This window comes from Erinaceus europaeus, chromosome 7 (genome assembly GCF_950295315.1).
Source record: "Erinaceus europaeus chromosome 7, mEriEur2.1, whole genome shotgun sequence".
Lineage (NCBI taxonomy): Eukaryota > Metazoa > Chordata > Mammalia > Eulipotyphla > Erinaceidae > Erinaceus > Erinaceus europaeus.
This window is the reverse complement of record NC_080168.1, coordinates 24,195,960-24,215,499: the sequence shown is the minus strand read 5'-3', so window position 1 is coordinate 24,215,499 and position 19,540 is coordinate 24,195,960. Positions and strand designations below refer to the sequence as shown.

Below are 19,540 nucleotides of genomic sequence, written 5' to 3'. Positions count from 1 at the left end.
AAGGGTTGTCATTCCACACGTGAAGTCTCTGGACACAGTCTGAAGTGAAGCATGTTGAGGTGGCAGTCGTTGTGTTGGTTAGGTTGTGATCGGCTGATGCAATATTATTTGATATGGATTGGGAGAGGCATACAGGAAAGTGGGCCCTATCCAAGGGTTCCAGGACTGGGGGAAGTAGAGGCTCTATAGTGGAGATGTGAGGTTCCTGCTGTCTTAGGGTTCAAAAAGACAATCAATAGTTAATGTTATCATCACATTATTTGTTAATTGGGTTAACTTTGAAAAGTCCTTTTGTTAGGGTTTGCTGAACAGTACCCAGTATCTTGTATATAGCTGTGTTATTGGTTGCTTCTGATCTACTTGGTCTAGGCTTTTGAGAGAGTCTGCATATCAATTACACAGCCTATATATTAAAAAGATTCAGTTTGTGTTTTGAAAAACTTCGAGACAATTAATTTTCCCCCTCTCATATTAATTAACTAGTGATTTGTATGACTACATTTTACTAGGAGTGTACATAAACACCATTCCCACCACCAAACACAGTCTTGAAAAATTTATAACAAAAGAAAGTAATTTGTTTATTTTCTCTTGCAGATTGATACATTGGCTGCAGAATACCCATCAGTAACAAACTACCTCTATGTCACCTACAATGGTCAGGTAGGAACTGACAAAATCTCATACATTAATCTTTAGATATCATAAATAGTGCAAATGGAAAAGCTTATGTAATTTTGTATCCTTAGTTATTTAGTCACCTTGATAATGAAAAGGAGACCCTATGGGTTCGATGTGGCAATGTGCTTATGCACTCAGTCTACTAAAACCTTCTCTTTTAACATGGTGAAATTGAACAGCTGTCAACATGAGAATGACAGTGGCTAAGTAGATATACAACTTACTGTTTATTAGTAATTATGTACAACTCTTTATATTCATGGGCTCCCAGTGTATAATAGAAGATGCATGTCAATAAGAGGAAAAGTAAGAAAGATACACTCAGATAGGACACCTCATTTAACCAGAGGGAAGAATAACATAGTAACTTCACCATGTCCCCCCTTTTTCCCCTTAGGAGCATGATATCAATTTTGATGACCATGGAATGATGGTGTTGGGCTGTGGTCCATATCATATTGGTAAAATGATTACTTATGTTTATGTAATACATATATATTATATTAATCTGTATCAATTTCTTCTAAGAACTTTGAAAAGAATTACTATTACTGGAAACATTTTGTAAACTAGGAAAATTGAGGTTGAAGGTGTAAAGGCCAACTTCAAATTATATCCCCTTGAATTTTTGTTGGTACCCCTTTATCATTTTCATATTCATGAACTAAATCAAATCTCTCAGTGAAGTTAGGTAATGAATTATATTTTGCCTTTTTCTCTTCTAGTGTAACTTTTCATAATCTTCTATACTTCTTCAAGAAGCTTCTACATCCATCATAAATCACATTTGCAGATGCAGCCCTGACCTAATGTATGACTCCTATTGACTTCAGATCCAAAGAACTTTATTCATTGTATACACACAGCATTATATAATTTATTTAACATATTTTCACCCAAAATGCTTACAGTTCCCCAAATCTTAAAAAAATTAATTGTTTAGTGATGAATAGATATCTACTACAGTCATACATACTTAATAAGCCATTATATTTCTCAACAAGTGTGTTTAACATTTAGACACTGCAAGGTAGTTTTATATGGACAGGATGAAGTATGATTAAGTATATGTAGTTCTATTGTGATTTTTTATATTAGTTTTATAATTCAATTGTGTGCTTCTGAGTACTCCACTTTATCAGTCTCTGGCCAAATTCTGATGTGGGTTGAAAGTGTTTATGCCTTTATAGTTATAGTTATCTTTTTTCTTAAAATTATTTATTTATTTATTTATAAAAATGGAAACACTGACAAAACCATAGTATAAGAGAGGTACAATTCCCACCACCAGAGGTCCGTATCCCATCCCCTCCCCTGATAGCTTTCCTATTTTTAACCCTATGGGAGGATGGACCCATGGTCATTATGAGGTGCACAAGGTGGGAAGTCTGGCTTCTATAATTGCTTCTCCACTGAACATGGGCGTTGGCAGGTGGATCCATACCCCCAGCCTGCCTCTCTCTTTCCCTCGTGGGGCGGGGCTCTGGAGAAGCAGGGCTCCAGGACACACTGATGGGGTCATCTGCCCAGGGAAGTCTGGCTGGTATTTTGGTAGCATCTAGAACCTAGTGATTGAGAAAGAGTTAACATATAAAGCCATACACATTGTTGATTAATCATGAACTTAAAGGCTAGAATATAGCAGATGAAGTGTTATATAGTTATCTTAATAGTGGAATGCCCTGAATACCTTCATCAGAACCTACCACTATCTTCTTTGGGTTTTTCTTTTTTCTTTCTCTTCAGATTTTGCCAATTTTATGAAACTGCTGTGCATTATTTTAATAATTAATAATTATTTTAATAGAAAAGACTAGCTGAGCTGATCAGATGTATGCTTAATAGATAGTGGAAGTTAACATGCTACTGTATCCGGGCAACTTTTTAATAGATTAGCATACATTTTACAACGTTCCATTCTGTGATCCTGCTAGAGGTGATATTTTCAGCCATTTAGACCTTTTTTAAATTTTAAATTACTTCCTAGAAGGTCATTCACTCTGCATGGGGTGACCTTGTCAAGCATAAAAGGACATGATTAGGAAGAAGAGGACTTTCCAATCAATCAAGATATGCCAGAACTTCACATTTGCTTTCTTAGTTTAGATTTACTGCCATGTTATTTCAGCTTCTGTTTATGCAATAGATTCATACTTCTCTTACCATTTTCCCAAATATCATTATGAGTGTTTAAAAAATCATTATAATTATTATCTGCTAAAAAAGATTCTGTATGCAATAAATATGGAAGTAACACACTACAGAACTGAGTGCAGTAAGACCAGTCAAGATATCACTATTTTAGTTCTTTAATCCCATACTATTAATACAATGTGTATAATAGATATGACATTTGTATTTAGGGTTTTTAAAATTTTTTTATTTTACAATTTTATTTATACAATTCCCACCACCAGATCTCCGAATCCCATCCCCTCCCCTGATAGTTTTCCCATTCTTTATCCCTCTGGGAGTATGGACCCAAGGTCATTGTGGGATGCAGAAGGTGGAAGGTCTGGCTTCTGTAATTGTTTCTCTGCTGAACATGGGCGTTGACTGGTCGATCCACATTCCCAGCCTGCCTCTCTCTTTCCCTAGTAGGCTGGGGTTCTGGGGATGTGGAGCTCCAGGAAACATTGGTAGGGTCCTCTGTCCAGGGAAGTCTGGTCGGCATCATGCTGGCATCTGGAACATTCTGGGTTGCAAGCTGCTGCCTCCTTGAGCTCACGGCAGCTGTGGCTCCAGAGTCACCATCTTGGCTCTGTCCTATATTTTGGGGTTTTAAAAACAGAATCAAGAGCACTGGCTAGGTGACGAAACACGTGTTAGAGTACAAGCTATCACAAGAGAAGATCGGGGTTCAAGCCACCCTTCTGCCCCCACATGCAGGGGGTTAGTTTTATAAGTGGTGGAGCAGAGCTGCAAGTCTCTCTTTCTCTTTTTCCATTTTCTCCTCTTTCCCAGTTTCTCTCTATCACTAAAAGAAAAATAAAGAGTGACCTGGGTGGTGGTGCAGTGGATGAAGTACTGGACTCTTGAGCATGAGGTCCCAAGTTTGATCCTTAGAATTGCATGTATCAAGAATGATGTCTGGTTCTCCTCTCATTCTATCCTACTATCTCTTCCATTAATAAATAAAATAAATAAATATTTTTGAAGTATTTTATTTATTCATGAGGAAGTTAGGAAGGGAGGAAGAACCAGATATCACTCTGGTACATGTGCTGCCAGGGATCGAACTCAGGACTTCATGTTTGAGAGTCAGTGCTTTATCCACTGTGCCACCTCCTGGTCCACAATAAATGAAGTCTTTTAACAAAGAGAGGAAGGAAGGAAAGGAGGAAGGAAGGAAGGAAGGAAGGAAGGAAGGAAGGAAAGAAGGAAGGAAGGAAGGAAGGAAGGAAGGAAGGAAGGAAGGAAGGAAGGGGCATTTGCTGTTTTAATTTAAGACTTACTACCAAGTTATTTCAGCTTCAGTTTATGCTGTAGCTTCATGCTTCTCTTACCCTTGTCCCAAATATCATTGTCTCCTCAGGCAGCAGTGTGGAATTTGATTGGTGTGCTGTCTCCAGTATCCGCACTCTGACTCAGCTTGGTAAAAAGACGGTGGTGGTGAATTGCAACCCTGAGACCGTGAGCACTGATTTTGATGAGTGTGACAAACTGTACTTTGAAGAGTTGTCTTTGGAAAGAATCTTAGACATCTACCACCAGGAGGTAAAAAATGAAAAGTAAAAAATCTATGCAGTGCACACTCTATATGTGTGTATTCATGCATGTAGAATTATAGTCTAAATCCCTTTAGGAAAGAGTTGCTAGGCCTATAATTATCTTATTTTCTAGGGAACCTCTAAAAAGTCCCACCCCCTTGTTAGATTCTTGAGATTCTGGCATAGAGTAATTATTTTTTCATACAAAATTCACTTTTTCCCCCTAAGCACTCCAGCTGTACTAAAATCTCTTTTTGGTGACATGTACCAAACACATTAACCAGAACTAGAAAATTCCAATGAATATACTGCAAAATGGTGTCATTAATCATCTAGACACACGATGCTGCTTCCTTCTGGCTCTTTTGTTGCTATGGTTTAATGATAAAGTGTTTCCAGAGGTAGTAGGTTGGTACAAAGGACTAGTTAAATGTTTGTGCTTTTATACGAAGCATCCATATTAAAGTTAAGATTGATGAATCCATTCTGAATGATCTTGATCCTGCCATAGCTTGTTCTTACAGTTGTTTTCCCACCTCCTTTCCAGTACTATTAAGTGCTTGCTCCCAGACTATAGATTCATGTATTGATCATCTACTGTGCATCTGTAGGACACATTGAGTTGCCTTATATTTAAAAACCACTGCTGGAAATGTTCTGAATAAAATGTGTGCCTTTTCAGGATTATAGCTAATCCTCCAGCACCTAGTGTTTATCCCTTTATATATAAATATCTTAATTTAGAAAAAAATAATGTGTTGTATCGGCAGTATCTACTGTTTTTTTTTTTTTTTTTGTCATCTTCAGGACTTCATCACTCCACTTTGACTTTTTCAGGTAGGTAGGTAGATAGGTAGATAGACAGATATCTCTCTCTTCTTCTTCTTCTTCTTCTTTTTTTTTTTGCCTCCAGGGTTATTGCTGGGGCTTAGTGCCTGCACCATGAATCCACTGCTCCTGGAGGCCATTTGTTACCCTTGTTGTTGTAGCCTTGTCGTGATTATTATTGTTATTGTTGATGTTGTTCGTTGTTGGATAGGACAGAGAGAAATGGAAAGGAGGGGAAGGCAGAGAGGAGGAGAGAAAGACATACACCTGCAGACCTGCTTCACTGCCTGTGAAGCGACTCCCCTGCAGGTGAGGAGCCGGGGTCTCCGACCGGGCGCCACGTGCGCTTAACCCGCTGCACCACCGCCCGAACCCCAGACAGATATCTTAACATGGAAGTTTCTTTCAGTGAAGTGGGGACCAGGCTTGAACTTGTGTCATGCACATTGTAAAGCAGTGCACAATCCAGCTGAGCCATTTTGTAGACCCATATTTAAATTACACCTTTGACTTGAAAATTAAATAACGTATATCAGTTACTTAATTTCTTTGTGCTTTTTTTTTTTTTGGTTAAAAAGTATAGAATATGCTTACTCTATGCAAATACTATAAAGGTGACATGAAATCACACTGTGAAGTATAGTTTAGTTCTATAGCAATGTGAGAATATTACTATTATTGTAAAGAAAAACACAAGTTTAGAATGAGTTTATCATCACAGCTGTCCTGGTCTAGCCGGCTTATCTCTCAATATAGTATATTAGAACTGTTGGGTAGAATATACACAGTTTACATTTCTCAGTGACAGGATTTTTTAAAAATTATCTTTATTTATTTATTGGATAGAGACAGCCAGAAATCGAGAAGGAAGGAGGAGATAGAGAGGGATAGAGACAGAGAGACACCTGCAGCCTTGCTTCTCCGTTTATGAAGCTTTTCTTCTGCAGGTGGGGACTGGGGGCTTGAACCTGGGTCCTTGAGCACTGTAACACATTCAACCAGGTGTGCCACCTCCCAGCCCCGTGACATGTTTTGTTTTTTTATGATTATTTAACAGTTGTTTCATATGCACAGGAGGGGCTCAAACTAAGTGAATTTTACAAGTATTTCTTAAGCCCTTTGTAATGCCAGTTTAAACAGGATCAAGAGCAATAAACTTCAAAATGCTAGCTATAAAAGAAGCCTCATGACATAAGTATGTGAAAATTACATAATTGTTAAAATACTAATAAGCACTACAGGGATATCAGCAAGTATTTTACACATAATCAATTATTTCACCATTAACTAATTTAAGGGAAGATTAAGACCTTTTACAACTGCTCTGAATGCATGGATATTACTAATTTTTTTTAATTCTGACTGACTTCAGAATAAATGCGTTGATACTTCTTTGAAGCTAATTGGCATCTAAAGTATTTGAAATGTTATTTTAGAGAATATAAGAGCAATCTTCTATTCCTGTATTCTTTAGACTACTTCACAGGAAACATAATATATCATAAACACATATAAAGCTCACTTCCCAGCTGCACAATAATATATTTTCATTATTAAGCTCCCGTGTATCCACACGGCAAACCCCACAGACCTCTCACAACTGGTGTGGGTATACCCCAACCTTCAGATGACTGTCCTTATCTGAACTTGGGTATCCCTAGTATTGCCAAAAGTACTAAGTAGTACATTTATTTTCAGTAATAAATTTGCAATAAAAAAGAACATACCCCAACTTATTTAGAAGCATAGACTTAGGTCACATAGAAGAGCACTAGATATTTAGACTTTTCCAAGGATACACAGGTACATAGGGGTGATAGAAAAATCTAGACTGCTTGGAATGCTTCAAAAATCAGAGTTGTCTTTATGGCATTATAGGTGCAGCTCTGAGAAAAGAACAAAGTGTTTTGGAGGGAAGTCTTGATCAGACGTTAGATGACTGACAAGAAAAGAGGCTTAGAGTGTTGAAATCTCTGTCTTTTTATCTTTTTCTTTTCTTTTTCTATTTCTCTTTCTTTTCTTTTTTTACCAGAGCACTGCTCACCTCTAGTTTATGGTGGTATGGGTGACTGAATTTGGAACTTTGGAGTCTCAGGCAAGAGAGTCTCTTTGTATAACCATTATTCTATCTACCCCCCCAGAGAGACAGAGAGACACCTGCAGAAACACCTGCAGTCCTGCTTCCTCATTCAGGAAGCTTTTCCCCTACAGGTGAGAACATAGGACTTGAACCTAGATCTGTGTGGACTGTAATGTGTATGCTTAGCCAGGTGCGCCACTGCTTAATTGAAAATGTCATAGAGATTTATTCTGGCTGCAATGTTTATACTTTATACAAAGTGACCTTTAAAGTTTAAGTAATTCATTCATTGTTATTGTGCCCATGTTTAGAGATCTATATTTATTTATTTATTTATTTATTTATTTATTTGAGGGTGGTCATATATGTGTGAGGAAAAGGGGGAGGAAATGAGAGGATGGTGTCTGTAATCTACAAAAAGTTTTGGTAGATGACACTTTACTTAATGACCATTTTGCTTAGGATATTCCTTATATGAAAAGACATGTTTGTGTTTATAGGTAGAGTCAAGTAGAAGACAGATTTGTTCACAATGTGCCCTATTTTAATTTTGACCGACTAATTTGCTCTCTTCTACTGAACTCCTTTGTATAGGTGGAAAATCTGCACTTCACCATCAAGCCATACACCATGACTCTAACATATTCCTATTGGTGTGATTTGTATTCCCAGTGATGACAATATTCATTTCTGCATGTCTGTGATAAGAAAATGCTTTTACAGTAAATGTTTTCCTAACTACTGCTTCTAAAAAAAACTTACCTTGGAAATGGCTTCTTGTATCTTCTACCGTTACTACCTTTGAACCCAGTTAGACACATAGAGCTTGCTTATACTTCAAAGATTTGCTGTACTAGTTAAGCAGAGCTCTTTTATAATATATAGACTGTAGTTGTATTTACTCAGGCTTATTTGCTACGTAAGCTATAAGAGCAAATCATTGTGACTTCATCAAGTCTGCTTCTTTATTTATTTATTTATTTGTTCCCTTTTGTTGCCCTTATTTTATTGTTGTAGTTATTATTGTTATTGATGTAGTTGTAGGATAGGACAGAGAGAAATGGAGAGAGGAGGGGAAGACAGAGAGGGGGAGAGAAAGACAGACATCTGCAAACCTGCTTCACTGCTTGTGAAGCGACTCCCCTGCAGGTGGGGAGCAGGGGGCTGAAACCGGGATCCTTATGCTGGTCCTTGCGCGTTGTGCCACGTGCGCTTAACCCACTGTGCTACTGCCCGACTCCCCATCAAGTCTATTTCTTTAGCTGTAAAATGGGGATGTTATTAATTGCTTCAGAGAACTACAGTAATGGTAAAGCTCCAGAGTGAAGGTTATGCAGTGGTTTCCTTACTAAGTAGTAGCGGTTTATGTTACTGTTTTGGAAACTGCTAACATATCAACAATAGAAATAGAAAATACAACTCCACATAATTTCCACTACCAGAAATTCATATCCCATCCCCTCCCCTGATAGCTTCCTATTCTTTAACCCTCTGGGAGTATGGACCCAGGGTCATTATGGAATGCAGAAGGTGGAAGGTCTGGCTTCTGTAACTGCTTCCCCACTTGTCTCTCTCTTTCCCTTGTGGGGCAGGGCTCTGGAGAAGTGGGACTCCAGGACACATTGGTGGGGTGATCTGCCCAGGAAAGTTGGGTTGGCATCATGTTAGCATCTGGAACCTGGTGGCCTCTCCAGAGAATCCCAGGTTGAAAACTGCTTCTTTTTGGAGCTCACACTAGGTATGGTCTTCAAGTTGCCGTCTTGGCTCTGCCACCTCTTTTTTAATCTTGAAATTTTCACTTCTAGTAAGAGATGAAGGTGAAGGATTCAAGGATTGCCTGTACATCAAGTAGTAAGGAAATAGGAACTAAACTTACCTACTGGGTATTACTAAATTGGTCAAAATAAGAGATAGGACTGAGAGTGAGTAGAAGTTCTTCCTGGAGCTAAAGAGACAGATGATGAAGGAAGACTGTGAAGTCTTAATTGCCTAGATGTAGCAGTCTGTAATGAATTTATAATTCAGCCTTTAGGCAGTGGGGAACCCTTGGAGAACTCAGAGTAAGAGGAGAAATGTTTTTAAAGGGTGATTATTCTGCATGTGAAGTGTTGGGGTGGATAATAGAAGTTGGGTGTTAGTAGGAAAGAATTGTATCCACTTAGGGAATTACAACAATAGACCAAGAATTAATTGCTTATGTTGTAGAGAACATAATGAAAACCTTTACTGACGTCCATGTTTAAGGTTGGCACATTTATTCATGATTTTATGGAGGTCTTATAGACTTCAATCTCTAGTTATATAGACAGCATAAAAGTGCCTATGATATGGACTAAATCAATTAATCTCATTGTGTATATATCATATATTTCATATGGTCCTCTGGTGGAACAAAGGAAATTGTCACAGTCATTTAAAAAATATTTTCAGTAAGGAAATATAGGCAGGGGGCCAAGCAGTGGTGTGCCTGGTTGAACAGACATGTCACAGTCTTCAAGGAACTGGGTTCAAATCCTTGTTCTTCCACTGTAGGGGGAAAGTTTCACAAGAGGTGAAGCGATGCTGCAGGTATCTCTCTTTCTCCTTCCTTTTCTCTCTCCTCCCTCTCAATTTAGCCATGTCTGTATCCTATAAATAAATAATAATATTTTTTAAAAAGAGAGAAATATAGGTAGTATTAGCACAGTTCATTCACAATGAAGTAGCCCCAGTGCTAATATTGTGAACATATTTTTCAGGCATGCAGTGGCTGCATCATATCAGTTGGGGGTCAGATTCCAAACAACCTGGCAGTCCCTCTGCACAAGAATGGTGTCAAGATCATGGGCACAGGCCCTCTGCAGATTGACAGGGCTGAGGATCGCTCCATCTTCTCAGCCATCTTGGATGAACTCAAAGTGGCTCAGGCACCATGGAAAGCTGTTAACACTTTGGTAAGATGGGAAACATATCTGCTGTTAATGGTTTCTTTTGGAGGGTCATAAACCTGAATGCTAACTACTGCAGATATTTAGCTACAGAGCATAGAGAATGCACTAAGCTTAGTGGGTTGCCTTGGAAGTTGCTATGTTTACATGATAGCAGTTAAATGCTGGTTATACATTGATAGAACCATTCTCGTGAAGATTCAGACAATGATCAGAAGTTGAAATTATTTTTGAGCTAAGTTTGGTATTTAGAATTAGAAACTAGGATTTTTATGTATTTCATATCCAATTTACATTTTAACAGTATCTTTTGAGAGAAAGAATAAAGAAAGTTGCATACTACTTGAGCTAATGTTACTTTTCTGCATTTTTATTGCATTTCAACATGTTCATATATTTTGTTGTCGTTTCCATTCATTAGAATGAGGCATTGGAGTTTGCGAAGTCTGTGGGCTACCCCTGCTTATTGAGACCTTCCTATGTATTAAGGTAATATACTTTTTACCAAAACAATTCTTTATTTTTTTTAAATGAGAGATACAGAACAGCATGCTACATGGTAACAGCACTAGATTTTGATGTGTAGTTACTTGTAAATCCATTATCAGTTCCTGAACCAACAGAGGCAGATTGCAGATGGATGTGTAGTCCTTCACCTTAATGCTTTTCCTTGGGAATAGGCAGCACAAAGAGTTTAAAACTTTGTAATTTAGAAGCATCACTTAAGACATTCTCTCCAGGCTGAGAGAGGATATCTTTACAGTAGACTAGAGAGCAATTAAAAAAATCAGAAGGCAAAAACTATCAACAGAGCCAAGCAAACTTGGGAGATCTCTTGCCACCATCTGTTGTCTGATACCCAGAAATCACAGTGTATATTTGATAGTTGTCATCATCTTCTTATGGTGTCTCTGACTTGAATTTGGGTGGTTTATTTATTTTTTTAATCACATTCTTTAATAGATTAATTATGTCTGGAATGAGGGTCTTTCATATTAAACTCAGTCTTATCATCAAAGGAAAAATCGAGAATTAACATCTTTAGATGTTAGTACATGTAAGGGACAATTCCACAGTATAGGGGATAACAAGAGAAACACAGTTTGTTGTGCACATTTTGGAAGTGTAAATGGAACTGGAGATGTAATCCTTTAATCCAAATTTCAAATGAAGTGAAAAATCTTTCCTTGTTATTAAGTGACATTTTGTGTAAACTACAGCCTAATAATACTATTTCTTTGAGCTACTAACGTGAATCAATTTAAACAACACAGACATTTAAGGAAATATTACAGAAAGTAGCTCTGACTTTTGTAAATTTTTCATCTCTACAATTTTTGTTCTAGTTTCCTACATTGTTCATTACCAACAGTCTTGCCTTCGTATTTCATTCTTAAATAGATGAAGAAATCGATTCATCTTTATGTAGAAACAGAGTGGGAAAGGAAAGTAAATATCACCTTTAGAAAGGATGCTGGAAGTAGTATTTTCTTACTTTTTCCTTATTATATTCCTCCTATCGTCTCCTCATATTCATCTTTGAACATGTCAAAATTAGTGGCATAGTTTTTTCAAGGATTTAGAAGATAAAATTAAATACACTGAATTCATATAGTACAATAGATTTGCAAATGCCATTTAAAGTGGTTTTTTTTTTTTTTTTTTTTTTTTTTTGTAAAATTGGGTTGTTAGTAGAATGGCCTGCCTTGACAATGTACTTGTGGGCTTAGATCAGCTGTTGGTAATGAACACTCAATAAATATAATTACATAGTATCAATGAATGTATAACTAAATAGTAACAATATTATATTTAATAAATAAACTCAAGAAAGAAGTATAGTTAGAGAAACCAGTCCTAAGATGAATTCTGGTATATGTTAAGAAATACATGGGACTGGTAGAAGATTGAAACTGTGAATCAGACACAGGATAAACTTTGGGAACATGCCATGTCTAAAATTACTCATTGGGCATTCTCACAGGTCTCAGCCCCTCTCTCAAAACCAGACTTTTACGTTTCATTTATTGTCCTTATGATTAAATAAAGTAAATATAGACTCAATTTAGGAAAAGGCCACTTTTTACTTAGCCTGGATTGGAACTGGAGGTTGCCTGTAACTGTTCGGATAGTCAATCAAGTTTAACTTGCTTTGCTTCTCATGATTAAAATAAAATAAAATAAAGATGACCTGATTTCCCTCTCTCTCTCTCTCTCTCTCTCTCTCTCCCTTACCAGTGGATCTGCCATGAATGTGGTATTCTCAGAGGATGAAATGAAAAAATTTCTAGAGGAGGCCACTAGAGTCTCTCAGGTAAGTATTTGATTTCCTTTTGGTAATTTTTACTTTTTTGTTGCTGTTGTTACCTTATTCTCTAAGTGTATGTGTTTTTTAAATTTACATGATGGTAGGATGGTGTTCCTTTTCATTTCTTCTCCCCACTACTTTCCAACATATGTGAAGAGGAAAACTCACTTGCATTTAATTCTATTTAAATCTTTAGGGTTAGTGAAGAAAGAGAAACACTACTACATATTTGATCAAAACAGAAATTCACATTATAGATTCCAGGGGGAAGCCTGCATAAATAGTCTGGTTTGTTTATCAGTTAGACGCTGGTCCATTTTTCTCTGGGGTCCCCAGCCTCAAGGGCTTCCCAATCCTATTCCTGAGGAACTAAGAAGGGGTTGCTGATTTTTAATTCTCACACCTGGAGAGACTTTGCTTTCATCAACCCTGCGATTTTAGTAGTGTATCCCCTCTCTCACCTATTGATTTTATTTTCATTTGGGCACATTCTGTTTGTCTGCTAATAAAAATGTTTATAATTTTGTTGGTTCCATCACCTCCCTCCACTGCCCTCAGCTTTTACTTTCTCCTTTGGCTTTACCTCCGCGTGATCCATTTAAGATTTACCCAGTGGGTTTATTGATCTGCAGACCTTGTACTGCAAAAGATGAAAGTAATGTTTTCTTTTTAAAAGCTTTCAAAATCTCGTTGGAGTTAAGAAACAGAGGAGGGAGAGAGAGAGAGGGTAATTCATAGAGAAGAGTTTGATGTTAGGCAAGTGAATTTGAAGGGAACCGAAAGTAAAATCTGGGGCAATTCAGAGAGAAGCAAAACGCATGGGTTGTACTCGGATACATGAAACTGGATCTTCTTTGTGTGTGGTTGTTGCTCTCCAAAGACATTTGAGCAGTGGATAGAGTAGATTAAATATAAAATTAGGAAGAGGCAAAAGAGTATAAAAATAAAAGACTGAGTGGATGTTTCATTTAGATGACTGAAGAGGGGATTACTCCAACAGGCCATTTTTCATGAATGTGCTTTGGAGTGAGATATGTTCTATCCTCTCTCTTGTGCCCTACTTGACCTCCTGCCTTACACCCTTATAAAGAAATCAGCATGAAGACCCAAGTGGTCTCAAGTGAATGATAAGACTCTACTTCTTGCCGAGAATAATAGATTTCATAGATGGTCTACTATCTAAAAAAAAAAATTGTTTTTGTCTTAGCATGTGTAATAGGACCAAACAAAATCAACATTTTATAAAAGATGTCCTCATTGAACTATTTGCATATTAAATTATCCCATCAAATTACAACAAAATCTGGGATACTCAATATTGTAAATCTATGGTAAAAAAACAGTCTCAGAGTTCATTAATATATATTAGTTCATTTAGCATAGCTACAAACAGTATTAGTGTTACATTTATGAAAAGGTAATTATAGTTTTACTCTCAGAGAGCATATAATGTGTTCAATAAGAACAATGAAATATGGTGAGAATTGCAATAGATAAAATACTATTTACTGAGGGAAAGTGAATAGCATTAGGATCCAGCCTCTAAAAAAAAAAATTATTTAACTGGGTTAGTTGGATAGAAGTTTTACATTTTGAGTGAGAGGATGGAGAAAAAAAAGACATGTGTAAAGTCCTGGAGATAAGAGAGAGTTAAGTCATTTGTGGAGTTTTAAAAAAACTTTTAAATAATTTACTGTGTGGTAGGATATCAAATATGGAGGAAATACGGCTTATGGTGAAAAGGTGACAGAGTAGACAGGGGTCATATAAAGAGAACTGTATCACAACAATGAGCTCGGATTTTAGTCATGTTTTCTACTTTCAGTTGATCTATAGTGACAGAGAATCATGAGAAGGGGTGATTGCTATCATTCAAAGTAGTTATGGCCTTGCCTTGGATGAGAGAAGTGATATAGTCTTTATATGAATCATCAATTGATGAAATGATTTTTAACAGTGAGTAGAAGTGAATGCATGCTAGAAATAATGGAACTACATATTGAAAGTAATTAGGGAATGGATGGACTTAGTAGTAAAAGAAGATAAAGGATGAGCCCAGAGTTTCTCTCTTAGATTACTGAATGGATAATGATATTATTTATTTAAGTATGAAATATTGGATGAAGAGAAATTTTAGATAAAAATCATATATTTAATCTTTGAACTTTTAAATATGAGGCATTTTGAAGAAGATAGATTTATCAGTAAAGATTTGTAAGTAGTTTGTGTTGTTAATTGAAGCTTAGTGTTTTTGTTTATGTTTTGTTTATACCACAGTATTGCTTAGTTCTGGTTTATGGTGGTATGGAGGATTGAACCTGAGGCTTTGGAGCCTCAGGCATGAAATTCTTTTTACATAGACACTGTGCTATCTCCTCCATCCTAACTGAAATTTTGAGAATGCAAAGAATCACTGAAAATATAGAAAGAAAATGGAACAGCTAAAATAGAGACTTGGGAATTGCTGGTATTTAAGAGCTGAGTAGAAAGAAAGAATCATGAAGGCTCCATGAAATGTGAGGATGAAGTTCACATACACCAAAGGAAGCAAATGTTTTAAGAAAAATCAACAAAGTAGAAAGCTGATGAAAGACTGAACTTATTAGGAGAGTGCTGTGTTTAAGAGGTAAGGGAAGGAAAGGAAAAATATCTGAAACAATGGGCAATACGTAAATATCTAACTATAGATGCATTAGAGTACCATGATTCTGGAATAGAGACTATATTCTTCCCATTCCTTTTTGCTTTAACTTAGCTACACGTCTATATATCAAGTTTCAGAACTCATGTTCAGTTCATCAAGTACTCAAAACTGAAAATCCTACATCTTACTGCAAGCTAATAGAGTCCTCGTTCTTATAAAAGAAACTGAAGAACATGAGTACGTGAGCATGTTTAAGCTTTTGAGAGTTTTCAGGTGTTATTATCCTGTTATTTACTTAAGGTAAGTAAATACTTGGTACTGCACTCATAACTTCAACTAAATGTTTTTGCCCTTCTGTGTTTGTTTGTTTGTTGGTGACAGGAACATCCAGTTGTGTTGACTAAATTTGTCGAGGGTGCTCGGGAAGTTGAAATGGATGCCGTCGGCAAAGACGGAAGAGTAAGTCTTCATCTCCCCAGCCTTCTTGCCACGTTTTGTGTTCTGTAAAGTGTAGAACACAACACAGATCAGAATTCATGGCATTACAAAGCAGGTCTTTAATAAAAATGGATAAACTGCTCAATTAAAAATATCTTGACATGTACTGGAAATTCACATGATATGTCATGAATATCACACTTCCAGTGTTTTATACTGTTAGAGTTTTTCTTTGATGATATTCAAAGTTAATTATCTCATACTCATCATTTTTAATAGATCTTTCTCATTTTCTTTTGCATGTGGGTTTCCTTTTATGTTTCAGTAGATACTATAAAAAGCTAATGCTTTTCTTTCTGAAGTTCTTAATTGAATTCTTAGTTTATATTCTCTCTTGATTTCCCACCTTTCCCCTTTTTATTGGGTTATTAGAACAAAGTTAAACAGATAAGGTAAAGAACATAAAGTTGGCTTACTATACCACATCTTATATTGTGAATACAACAAACAGGGAGAAAATGAAATTTGTCAAGAATGCCTTCCTTGAATTTTCTACAACTTAGGGAGAAAATGAAATTTGTGAAGAATGCCTTCCTTGAATTTTCTAGTTGTGATAATAGGGCGTCTGTGATTTATCATGGAAGTTTTAGGGAATTCATGTCACTTTTATTTGCTTTATGCAAACATGAAAGTTTTCTTTATCTTCTATTTTGCAAATACTTGAAAAAACTACTGAAAATGTTAGTCTTTTATCTTCCAAATTAACAGTTCAAAGTAAGATTTTTTTTTTGAGAAAAAAAATAATGATGACTCAAATTCCAGAGTTTTATAACTTGAGCTAAGTGCTCTTGAAAAGAATTTATTTCAACCCCATATCCCTAGGTCCCCAGATAATGTCATGATCTGTGTTGTCATAGCATTTTTGTCATTAGCTTAAACATGAATATTTGTAATATATGTGCTGTTATGTATTATATGTGTTATTGATACATATGAGGTATCATACATACAGATATGGATGTGTATACCTCATGTATTTTTTATCTTGAACTACTATCTACTTCACTAGAATTTTCACCCCTGATCTCCTGGCCTCTAGAATTACAGAGCATATGTTTAATATTTCCCCTTATCATCATTTTAAGAATTTGAGATGCAGGAATAAAATAAAAGGACTGTAATCACACCAGTGATTATGGGAAATAAGTCTGCCCTGGAGGCATTTGTGGTTTTCTGATATTGTGCTGGCAAAGTAATACTGGTCTGTTAGTCTGATTTAGCTCCATATTGCCAAGATCTGTTCTTGCCGTAAATTTCTTTCAGACATTAACCATTGCTTGTCCTCCTGGACTTCTCTTTCTGAAACATTCTGGGTTATTCATATAGTTTTTACCAGTCAAAATCATAAATAGACAGTACTTTAAATATATCATGATTTTTAGGGCACATTGGGGCTGATGCTGCCCTTTTTTAAACACTATAAACATTTTCAGTAATTGTTAGGCACTAAGTATCATGCCAGACATTGCACATCTCTTTTACCTCTACATTTTATGAGAAATCTACTTTGCCATTGCCATCTTTTCAGAAGTTGAAGTTAAGCTGGCCAAACACCTTGTCCAGTACACAGAGTTCAAAATTCTTAGCAGGAGGTCTGAGACTCAACTGCTCTGCTTTAGGTCATCTACAAGCAAACATTTGCAATTGATTTGTCCTTAACAGTCACCAATTATTCTCTCTCTCTCTCTCTCATTTCCTAATGATACACATATTATTAGTAGTCAAGTTATAACTATAGAACATAAACTTAGAAATCTAACAAGCCATTATAGCAAGGCAAGGTAGTAATAGCATGTGTGTAGGTGATTTTTTTTAATATCACTTTAAAAAGGACAAGATATTTTTCTTGTTAATCTCTGCCTCTCTTTCTCTCTCTCCTTTTATCTCTCTCTCTCTCTCTCTCTCCTTTTGATCTCCAATCTTCTTTCTGGCTCACCTAAGTTATGACATTCATCTAGCTAGACATTCACCTCTCTTATCTTTTCTTTCCGTGTCTGAAACAATCTGAGAAGAAGAAATAATGCCATCTTCAATGCCTTTCAGATGTTTTAGTTTCTTATCTGCTACTAAAAGTCATTATGAGCTGGTTCAATTTTACTTTTGCTCATCCCATGATAATTAATGGAAGAGGGAAGAGTGAATTTAGCTACTCAGCTGCCCCTAAAGACAAACTGTCTCTACCTTGGGAGGCTTGATGTATCTAAAAGGATAGCTTTTTCTACTCCTCTCACCAGGACATTAGCAAAAGAACAGGTTTAATGCTTAAGGCATCTGTTAGATTCAAAGGTGTGGACAGGACAGTAGTGCTGTTGAAGTAGGTACCTACTAATACTTTCTAAAATCTGCTTCTGCCCAGGTTATCTCTCACGCCATCTCTGAGCATGTGGAAGACGCTGGTGTCCACTCAGGAGATGCTACTTTGATGCTGCCCACACAGACCATCAGCCAAGGAGCCATTGAAAAGGTTGTTACTTATAAATAAAATGGAAAGAGAAAAAGCACACATAATGGAGGGAAATCCCTAGGTTAGATAAGTTATGAGGGAGCTTCTTTGTATTTTAAAGGTTCTTTCACTGTCCTTTAGAGTCTGTTTGCTTGGTTTTTTTGTAAGGTCAGTGGTTTCTTACATCTGCAGGGATCACAACCACTTGGGGAACTTATTAAAATATAGAATGCTGAACTCTCGCTCTCTCTAGTTTTTGATTCTGTACTTCTGGGAAGGACCCTGAACTTTGCATCTTAAACAAGTCACCAGTTGAAGTGTTTCTTACTGGTCTAGTGTTCATATGTGGAAAATGACTAATGTAGATGTTGCTAATGTTTGAGAACCAATTAGCAAGGAACATATAAAACAATGTTTATCAATGAAAAGAAGATTGCAAAAGTCATGTGGGAATCTTCCAGAACTGATATTTTAACTCTCTACTCTTGCCGTTAGCGCCTCACCTTACACCAAAATTTTCTGATCTTTTATTTTTTAATTTTTTATTACCACTTTTTGTTTGAACTACTACTGCCTTAAATACTTTCCCAAGAATAAAGATTCTGTCTCACACATGTACTGGTAGGTCCATTGCTACAGATAATCACCTTTTATTTTAACCATTTGAAAATACTCCTGCCATTTGAGTCGAAGCAGATCTGTCAAGTTTTTCTGTACTTCCAGATGAATTTTGAAGGCCTTAACTTCTTCTCCCATATGAAAGGACCAGGATACCTTATAATACCAGTAGCGTAAAAGTTCAGCATCACAGATTTTTTTTTAAATAGAAACAAATGTATTTCAGTTTCTCATGTCAGGATAAATGAGCTTAAGAACTTAGATGATTTTTTTCAAATCTTTTAAGAGCTCAAGGTATATTCAGTACTTTCCTATTACAGACAGGTAAGTTGCTTTACCCTGTTGTAAGGGGAGTGACTGAGTAGGAGCTATTGCTTCCTACAATTAATGCCCCCATTTAGAATGGGCATCTGTTGGCTCTGGTTGGACACAGGAATTCCTATATGTTATGGAATTCCTTTGTTACCTCACTGTAACAAAGCACAGTTTTCTTCTGAACATAATATCCATCCTTGTAGAGTCTAGGGCAACAAAAAGCGGCATAAAAGAAATCACTCTGGTCTCCTTAGGGTACCTTGTACTTTTAGGGCCTGGACCTTTCAGCAGGTATTCAGAAGTTTGGAACCCAGTTTCAGATGCTAAAGCAAGTAGACTTAGACGCTTCTATTTATTGCTTAAGTTAAACCAGAGGTTTAATTGTTAATGGATAGGGGCATTAGACAGAGAGCTTATCCTATACAATTATTTGTTATTTTCTTTGCTATAAGTCACTCTTGTGAATATTTAGTATGTATTGCTATTTT

General features: G+C 36.5%; 1 protein-coding gene across 1 annotated transcript in view; it reads left to right on the top strand.

Moving 5' to 3' along the window:
• Nucleotides 1-19,540, top strand: part of CPS1 (carbamoyl-phosphate synthase 1) — a 76,973-nt gene that overhangs the window by 36,527 nt on the left and 20,906 nt on the right. The window contains exons 10-17 of the mRNA XM_060193971.1: nt 598-663; nt 1,079-1,142; nt 4,217-4,398; nt 10,038-10,232; nt 10,648-10,715; nt 12,465-12,540; nt 15,560-15,637; nt 18,033-18,140. Of these exons, the coding sequence (XP_060049954.1) occupies nt 598-663; nt 1,079-1,142; nt 4,217-4,398; nt 10,038-10,232; nt 10,648-10,715; nt 12,465-12,540; nt 15,560-15,637; nt 18,033-18,140 (837 nt within the window). The remainder of the gene's footprint in view (nt 1-597; nt 664-1,078; nt 1,143-4,216; nt 4,399-10,037; nt 10,233-10,647; nt 10,716-12,464; nt 12,541-15,559; nt 15,638-18,032; nt 18,141-19,540) is intronic.